Source organism: Molossus molossus, unplaced genomic scaffold (genome assembly GCF_014108415.1).
Source record: "Molossus molossus isolate mMolMol1 unplaced genomic scaffold, mMolMol1.p scaffold_m16_p_18, whole genome shotgun sequence".
NCBI classification, from domain to species: domain Eukaryota; kingdom Metazoa; phylum Chordata; class Mammalia; order Chiroptera; family Molossidae; genus Molossus; species Molossus molossus.
In genome coordinates, this window is record NW_023425353.1 from 40736971 (window position 1) to 40746145 (window position 9175).

The window sequence follows — 9175 nt, forward strand, 5'->3', positions numbered from 1 at the left end:
CCCCCCACTGGGGATTGGGCCCACAACCTGGGCATGTGCCCTGACCGGGAATCGAACTAGTGACCTCTTGGTGCGTGGGTTGACATTGAGCCACTAAGCCACACTAGCTGACCATTTTTGTGCCTTTTGGGAACATAAACATTTAGATCTTAAGAAAATGGAGTCACCTCTCATGTTCCCAAAGGGGATGATGGAATAGTTCCTCTGGAGATCTGTGGGAAAAGCCCAGGCACCAGAAGTAGTCTTGCCTTGAGACAGAATAAAGGACTCTCGAACTTCCCTGTCCTTTTCATAGATGGATGAGACATTCTATCACCCAGGCCTCCCCTGCACACTTCCGAGCTGAGAAGTCAATATTCTCGGGGCTGTGGCCCATAAACTGCTCTAGAACCTTCTTCAGTTTTTAACTGATAGGAACAACATTAAACATTTCTTTTGTAGCACTCCAACTAAAGCTCACTCTCTGAGGCACATCCTTAAGTACAAGGCGGTGGTGCCCTGCCCAGATCCCCCTTCAGGACCCAGGCACTGTTCCCCAGCTGCTGTGTGGCTCTGAGTTCCTTCCTTCCCAGGACAGCCCCAGCTAAAGAGCTGCTGCGCCCAAGGTGGTGCTCCTCCCCGGGGATTAGCTCCAGGGTTTGGGCTGACAGAGGGTGTAGGCTGGGCCCCTTCTCAAGGCAGACCACTCAGAAGGGCCATCCCAGCCCCCGGGGCTCCAGCAGCAGCTGCGAGGCAGGTCAGCTCCCCCCTCGGCTCAGTGCTGCTCCTTTCACTCCCAGGGGCTGATCTGGAGGACACTCCCCCAAAAGCTTCCTACCTGTGAACCTGTCTCATATTTATTTATCAGAAATCCTGACTCAAGGAAATAAATCAAAAATTATTCTACATTTCAAGGCATTCTCAAATACACTAAATACTGACCAATCCTTAGGCTGCATCAGGCGCACACATAGCCTTTCATCCGCAAACGAACAGCAGGCAAAGCTTCTGCAATGCCTGCAGAAACTCTGCCCAGCCCCGAGGAAGGGAAAAGGCACATCAGGAGCTCCTAAAAAGCTCCAAAGTAACAGTGCAAGGAAAACAGAGACTTGTACACACACTAGCCCACAATCCCAAGTGATAAAAGCAAACATAAGCATAACAGCAGCGCTCTAGAAGCATGAAGGAGGGAGTATCTCATTCTGTCTCAAGCTCAGAAGAGCAGAAAAGGGCCCCTGACCAGTGGTTAGAGCGTCAGCCCACGTACCAAAGGTCCATGGGTTCGATTTCCAGTCAAGGGCACATACCTGGGTTGCAGGTTCGATCCCCAGCCCAGTTGGGGGCCGTGCGGGAGTCAACCGATCGATGTGCTCCCTTGCATCGGTATTCCTCTCTCTCCCCCCTCCCTCCCTTCCACTCTATCTAAAAATCAATGAAAAAATATCCCCTAGAGAGGATTTCCAAAAAAAATAGAAGAAGAAGAAGTAGAAGAAGAGAAGGGAGAAACCTGGGAAGCCCAGGCCGTCTGCCACAGAAAGGGGATCACCTGGCCTTCACGCAGTGACCCAGGACAAAATGACACATCTGGCCCATCTGGTCACATTCTGTTACCTCAGACCCGAGTGAGAGACAGCAAGAGGGCTGGTGTCTGTTCGTTACAGACACACACTGGTGCCACCAGAGAGCAAACGGAAGGCCCTGAAGCAGCCCTGTCCCGCCCGACCACAGCGGTCAGCACAGAGGACCCGGTGCTGGCCGCGGACGTGGCTTCCGCACATTGGAAGTTATTAGAGACGTGCTCCATCGCGCCTTCATCATCTGATTCTGAAAACCGAAGGTACTTGAGGAAAATCCATAATGGCTCTGCCAGCATCACCACCACCTGCGCAGGCAGCACCCTCGGGCCCTTACTAGGGGACAGTGTCGTGGTCGCACGTCTTACACCCTGGAAGCAGCTTTCCTCTTTCTCTCTTTACAGATAAGAAGTTAGCCCTGGCCGGTTTGGCTCAGCGGTTAGAGTGTCGGCCTGCGGTCCTGAGAGATCCGGGTTCGGTTCCCGCTAAGGGTGCGTACCTCGGTTGCAGTTTGTCCCCGGCCCTGGTTGGTCGTGCGGGTGGCAGCCACTCGATGTGTCCCTTTCACATCGATGTTTCTCTCTCTCTCTCTCTCTGTTCCTCTCTCCCTCCCACTCTACCTGAACAAAAAATGGAAAAATGTCCTCGAGTGAGGATAAAAAAAAAAAAAAAGAAGAAGTTAGTAACCTCCCCAGGTCACCCAGCAGGGCAGTGATGCAGGCAGGATGCAAACCCAGGCCCACCTCCAGAGCCCTTGCCAGGCAAAGCTGCACCACTCCGCTCCCATAAGGGCTGTGCCAGGCGGGCTGTAGCAAACACAAGAGAAAATTAAAGAGAAGCAGAATGAAGTCTCTTGACAGTAAAGGGCAAACACTGATCTTACTCTCAGTTAAAAATCAACTCAGTTATTCAATGTCTTTTGGAATAAGTGTTCCACAAAATTGCATTTTCTAGCTAGTCGGTGCTTCTGGAAACTTGTTTTACATATCATATATTTCTCTGCCTTCTTAAAGCAACACCGCAGAACACAATGGAACTCTCTGCTCTGCTGCAGGGCTAGCACGTCGCAGCAGCAACCAGAGTGACCGATGTAGGGCCATGCATGAGGACCATTTTTTGTTTTGTTTCGTTTTTGTTTTCAGTAGCTCCCCTCACGCTGCTGAGCAGAGCGGCCTCTGGTCATCACTATGTCCTGCTCCAGTTGATCTGACCTCCCCTCTTTCTTTGTCTCCCAGTTTGCTGAGTGTCATCTACACTGGGACCTTTCTGTTTGTGCTTTATTCCTGAAGGTCCAGAAAGGAAGTCACCTCTGGACACATGAGTGGTTATCACATTTCTGTGACTCTCCCACTTGACTCCTCAGTTTAAAACTGATTTTTTTTTTTCCTAAAAGGAAGTATAAAAAACTTAAGAATAACTACGCTTAGGGAAATGGGCTGGCAAAAAAAAAAGTGGGAGGAGAAAAGTTGTTTTTTTTGTGTTTTTTTTTTCTATTTAGTGCCTTTAATTAATTGGGACTGTCTAATGTCATATGTGTTTTAGTTCTACTTTGAGAATGTCAGCTGTGGTTATCTGGGCAGAGAGATTTTTTTTAACCTTTGTCTTCCTTTTTTACTTTTAAATGCTATATAATGATACCATTTATGTGTGTATGTGTATATATACATATATATTCATATCCATAACAGAAATACATACACACAAATATAAATGTTTAAAATGTTTATGGCCAATAACTTATGAAATCTAAATTTCTTTCCTAATGGTCCATTATATGATAACACTTATATACTTCTGTTGTTGAAAATTCTAAATTCTCTTTGAAAGTAATGCCTCTGTGTGTGTGTGTGTGTGTGTGTGTGTGTGTATCCATATTAAAAAGCTTCTTGGTGTTTGAATAAATTCGTAAGTATCTATAGAAAAAAAGTTTCTGGTGTAGGTGTACATTTTCAATAATAATTTCGGAGAAATCCATTGAGTTACCTTCAAAAAACAAATTTTCCTGTGGCACATTTTAAATGATTGCAACCTATACAGAGATATAAACTGAACTTTCAAATTTTCCAAAAATTATTTATTGATCTAAATTATAAAATCTTACTGAATATTCAGTATTTTTCTTAAAAGAAAATGAAAACCCATATAACTGCCCCACTGGTGTGGCTCAGTGGCTGAGCGTAGACCCACGCATGAAGATGTCGCCAGTTCAATTCCCAGTCAGGGCACATGCCCAGGTTGTGGCCCAATCCCTGGAGAGGGGCATGCAAGAGGCAGCCAATCGATTTTCTCTCTCATTGATGTTTCTCTTTCTCTCTCTCTCTCCTTCTCTCTTCCTCTCTTTCTAAAATTGATAAAAAATAAAATAAAAAAAAAACCCATGTAATTATTATACATTAAAAGGCAAAAATGATAGATATAAAAATCTCTTTTAAAGAGACTATATATAATCAAAGAATCATGGAGACTATTGATCTTTACTTTATTTTTTTGAAAAAAAAAAAAAAAAAAAGACATTTGGAAAAGTCCAAATGATAGTTTTCGCTCCATGAAATGAAAAGTGTGCCTACTCTTGAAATGTATAGGGGAGTGGAATGGGTTTGGCACACTTGATGAAGTTCTCTCACTCCTAACATCACTAATCCTATTAAGCTCAGGCTAGAAAGCTTGTTGTTGCCACCACTAACTTCTTTGGTTTACTTCTCCTTCCCTCTGCTTTCTGACTCTGCAGGAAGTGTGTTGAAGAAGACACAAAGGGACTTCTTCACGTCGGGGTAGGTACTGTCTCACTGTCTCATCAGCATCATCACAGACTGAAAGCTGTTTACTTGGACCTCATGTCTCATAAAGTGGCTGGGGCCTTCCCCAGAAGACTGGCAGAATCCCTGGCAGAGCGTGACAGGCAGGGGAATTCCGAACAGGGCCTCCAGAAAGAGCTGGCTCCTGACTGTGTAGGCCTGCCTGGGTCATCCAAAGCACAGGCTGATGCCCAAGCCACCTGGTAAGACTGTAGGGGAAGCAAGGGACCAGTGAAAACAGAGGTTGACACTCAATAAATACTTGCTGAGTGAATAAATGGCAAGATTGTACTTATATAACATAAATTATCTGAATAAAATTATATAACCTCCCTCTTCAAGGTTCTGTTCAAAAGGCAATGATGGTCAAGAGGTTCAGGCCTGCAGGAGAAAATGGACTGAGCGATGCCAGCACAGAAGCAGAAGTTAGAATAAGCCAGGCGGCCTTCAGCTCCTCTTTCCACAGCCAAACTAACTTTGGGATAACAAAACCCTTGTTCAAGAGCTGTCTGGGGGGCTCAAATTTTAATTTTAGGAAACAGATTTAAGTCCTATGAATTCTCATCATATCAGATAATCACATCAATATTTATTTAAGTGTAATAACTGACAAGGCTAAAGAGAAACCATTGGGAGACTGTCTGCCTTTTCTATTCTATGTTACCACATCCCTTTATGTCTCGTAACAGGCACCAAGAGAGTAAATAGCAGCTCCTCATGGAATCCCCAGGCTGAAAAACCCTTAAAGGTCAGCTGGTTCAGTTACCAGAACACAGCCAGAAACTATACCTGTGACACACAGAACTATATATAGAAGGAAGGTCACATCCCTTTATGGCAAATTTTATTTTTTTCAAGATCTTAAGCCACATACCACTCATTTCCTAATCACAATATATTCTTTTCTGTTAATTTATCAAAAAGCACAGGTATTATGAAGACGTATCATTATTAGAACAGTATTTTAATACTACTAGCATGACTAAATCATGGGGATATTTTTAATATGAGTTTTAATTAATACTGCTATTTTCTCTGTTTGAATTCGAATGGAAGATTCTTAAAGTTAGCCTAGGCTTCCACTTAATACAGAATGCCTCTTTCTAGTATGTTTTGTTTAAAAGATTACATAATAAAAGATTAATGCTGCAACTTTAAATATTTGTTTTTAAATTCCACAGGAGGTGCTGAATATGGAATACTATTATTTTGTATTTCTTAAATAAACCCTTTTCTAGATTTTGAACAAATGACTATGATATTAAAATGTTATCTTTCTATTTTTTTTTTATCCTCACTCGCGGACATTCTTCTATTTTTTTGTTCAGATAGAGTGGGAGGGAGAGAGACGTCGACGTGAAAGGGACACATCAAGTGGTTGCCACCCGCACGACCCAACCAGGGCCGGGGACAAACTGTAACCAAGGTACGTGCCCTTAGCGGGAACCAAACCCGGGTCTCTCGGGACCGCAGGCCGACGCTCTAACCACTGAGCCAAACCGGCTAGGGCTTATCTTTCTATTTTAAATCATTGCCAGTTATGTATGGAGATTTGTCAAACCAAACTTTCTGTTGAGTCATAATACAAAGCCTGTACTTAAAAACGTATTTCAAAATCAAGTTGTAATTCTTTTAGGTAAAATATAACAAGTCCTCTGGCTAGTACAATAATAATATGCATACAAATAGCAAGCACATAAATTGTCTAATCTGAGAACTAATTTGTTAGTTACTGTCACAGAGCACCTATGTGACAAAAAGGATACCTTGGTGTGAGCTGCCCAATAAAATATAGTGCTAAAATCAACACAATATATAGAGTGACCATATTTGCAAGGAAAGAGGCTGGTGCACACTGAACAGAAAACCCACATCACAGACAGATTTGGCATCACCAAGGTATGACATGACGGGATTTTTGTTCTAAACAACAGTGCCACTCAGTGGCTGAACAATGGTAGTGAACTGATCAACTATGAATGGAGGGTGGGCAGAAGAACAATGGAGTTTTGAAGTTGGCAATGATAATACTGCAGGCAAACAGATAAACTACATTGCCACGGTAACTGTACCTTGGAGGTCAGTTAGAGTCTGGACAGGAACAGAAACATTGCTTCCTGTAACTACATCACCTGGATTTCACAAGAAAAAATAATTAGATTTCATAAAAAGAAAAAAATAATAAATTTTTCTTTTATATTTAATGTTGTAATACATTTATCAATCAAATTACTAAAAGTAAAATAAAACAGAAAATACAGTGTAATCTTATGAAAAGAAATATAAGCTATTTTTTAAAAGAACAATTTTTTAATGTGTTTTCTAAAAAGCATTTGTGCATGTTTTTCTTAAAGAAAAAAACAAACAAACAAATTTCTACTAGTCTGAAGAATCAAACAAGTTTCTACCAGTTGAAAGTATAGGAAACTCTAGCAATCAAAAGATTTTGCTGAACAGACTTCATTGTGCTACAAATATTAGTGTGATTTTACATATATTTTTAATTTCTTTACCCAAAAAGTTACATGCATTTATTAAATAAGCATTCTTTTGAAAATAGCAACAGGCACAATTTATTTTTAACTAAACTTGAAACCAATTTCTTCAATAAAGACTTAAACAAGTTCTAATTTCATATTAAATACTGAAAAGATTTCAAAAGTTACCACATGTACTTATAAATGTCAACATGTAAAAATAAATCTGTGAACGGCATACCCTTTAAACTTGATATACTTATTATAGGCAAGATCTCATTTACAAATTGGACCTGTAGTACATGCTTAAAATGAAGAAATGTTCAAATTCGAAAAACAGACAAAGGAAATGGGGAAAAGGAGCGCAGTTTTAGAACACAGGAAAGAAAGAAAAGAAGCACCACGGGCAGTTCTGTGAAGAACTGAGGTGCACTACCACTCAGAGGGAAGACTTTTTGCTTCTTTGATTTCCTCCCTGGATGACAAAGTTCCACATTAAGCTGTCATTGTCAACAGCACTGAAGGTCTATGTTATTTTGAGATTAACAAGGTAAAAAAACAAGCCTCCTTAAAAGGCACTGTATTTTCTATGCATGATAATGTATGACTAATAGACTTGCTTCCCCTGTAGTTTTTATACAATAGCAAAAAAAAATCTATTTTCGAATTAAATAACACACCCTCGGTGCCTTGACCACTTGCTACAATTATGATTTACAGCAGGGCTAGCTCATCTCAAAATTATTGGTTGTAATTATATCATCCCTATCAATTAACAGTACACACATTTTTATTTTCCTTTAACTGCAATAAAATCTACAAATAGGTATACTCCAAACAAGTGACAAACAGCTTTTAGCAAAAGTTATCAGGTCCTGAATTTTCATAAGATAGTTAACTCTCTATTCACTGACAAATGGCATGCCTATTTTCTGTATATTTGAAGGAGATTTTCAATTTTATGCTTGCTACCCATTTTATTCTGCTGCTTCTGGATCACCTATTAGTGTATATTTAGAGACTGAAAACTAATTTTAATATTAAATATCACCAAGAAAATTATGGAGGAGCATCTGTGCTCCCTTTCCGTTTCTCCACAGCCCCAGCCCCAGCCCCAATACGAACTACAGAATGCATTTCAAGCAACGTATACGTGGATTTTCTGTTTTCCATACAACTGTTCCTCTGTATAAGCACAAATGATCAAAAGTTAACTAACCTAGGAAAACCATAAGCATTTTCATCTTTATAAACAACCATTTTTCAAAACAACTTTCAGATTTTCCAGCAGAGTACACTAAAAAGGCTGGTACGTGTCTTTCCTCCAAGGCTCCGAGTAGATGGTGCGTTCTGAGAGCTGGAAGTGATGCTCCAGCGCAAGCCTCCCGGCGGGCTTCTGTGCTCATGCTACTGCACAGATCTGTGACACACCTGCACACTGGCCGGGCCACAGCACAGCGGGACACTTGCGGGAAACACCAGCTTAAAGGACCCATGTTGAAGAAGTGTTTTTCATCATCAAGTTAACAAATAATCTTTCACCAAAAGAACCATAGATGTTTGGAGCTGGAAGACCCCCGGAATCAGTGGATGCTCTCACTCAGGTTGAGGAGGCAAAGGGTCAGGAGCCATCGGGTTCTGCTCCAGGTCACGGGTGCCTGAGTGGGGAGTGTGAACCTGCACTGGCTTCTGCTCGGCACACTGTTCCCCTAGCCCTTTCCTCCGTTCTAGTCAAGCCTTTTTGCAGGGAGGGGCATTAGCTACACTACTTATTGCTAATATGAAGGTAGACAGCTCTTTGTAGATTGACTGAGAAGAACAAACCAGAAATAGAAAGACAGAGGAGTTGCCAAACAAGGCCACTTGCCTCCGGCACGGGGATTGCTTACAAAACACCCCAGTGGTGGTACTTGTGTCCCAAACACTTTGCTTAAGTGCTCTGCTGTCTTCTTATGACTGGGGACCGAGTTTTCATCAATTGTTCCATCCTCATGCACTTCCTTTCTTGCTTACTGTGATATTAATACTTGACATTTCCTCAGAGACACAACTTTATATTTCTATAGTCATTTGGCTTGGTTCCTCAGAAAATTTAAGCTACAGCATTAAGAGATTCTCTGACTCATTTGCCTGCCATCAGTTAGAATTACTACTGACTACAGCTTGTTATCAAAGCAATATTGAAATCATATTTGTTTAGAACAATAAAAGAGTACAATTAAGAAATATATAAAATAACATTCATTCCCATTCTGTAAGTGGGCATGTCTCCTGGCATTAAAATACATTTACAACATGTTAATGATTTAAAGTCTCCTTTTCCTTAAATCATGTGTGATAGCTCTACATT

General features: G+C 41.3%; 1 protein-coding gene across 3 annotated transcripts in view; it reads right to left on the reverse strand.

Annotated features, from left to right (window-relative positions):
* TBC1D5 (TBC1 domain family member 5) overlaps positions 1-9175 on the reverse strand; it is a 504213-nt gene that overhangs the window by 51691 nt on the left and 443347 nt on the right. For 2 of the 3 annotated variants that reach the window (XM_036267496.1, XM_036267497.1), the window contains one exon: positions 6421-6480. The exons of the other annotated variant lie outside the window; for it this stretch is intronic. In XM_036267496.1, coding sequence (XP_036123389.1) covers positions 6421-6480 — 60 coding nt within the window. The remainder of the gene's footprint in view (positions 1-6420; positions 6481-9175) is intronic. 3 annotated transcript variants of the gene reach the window in all.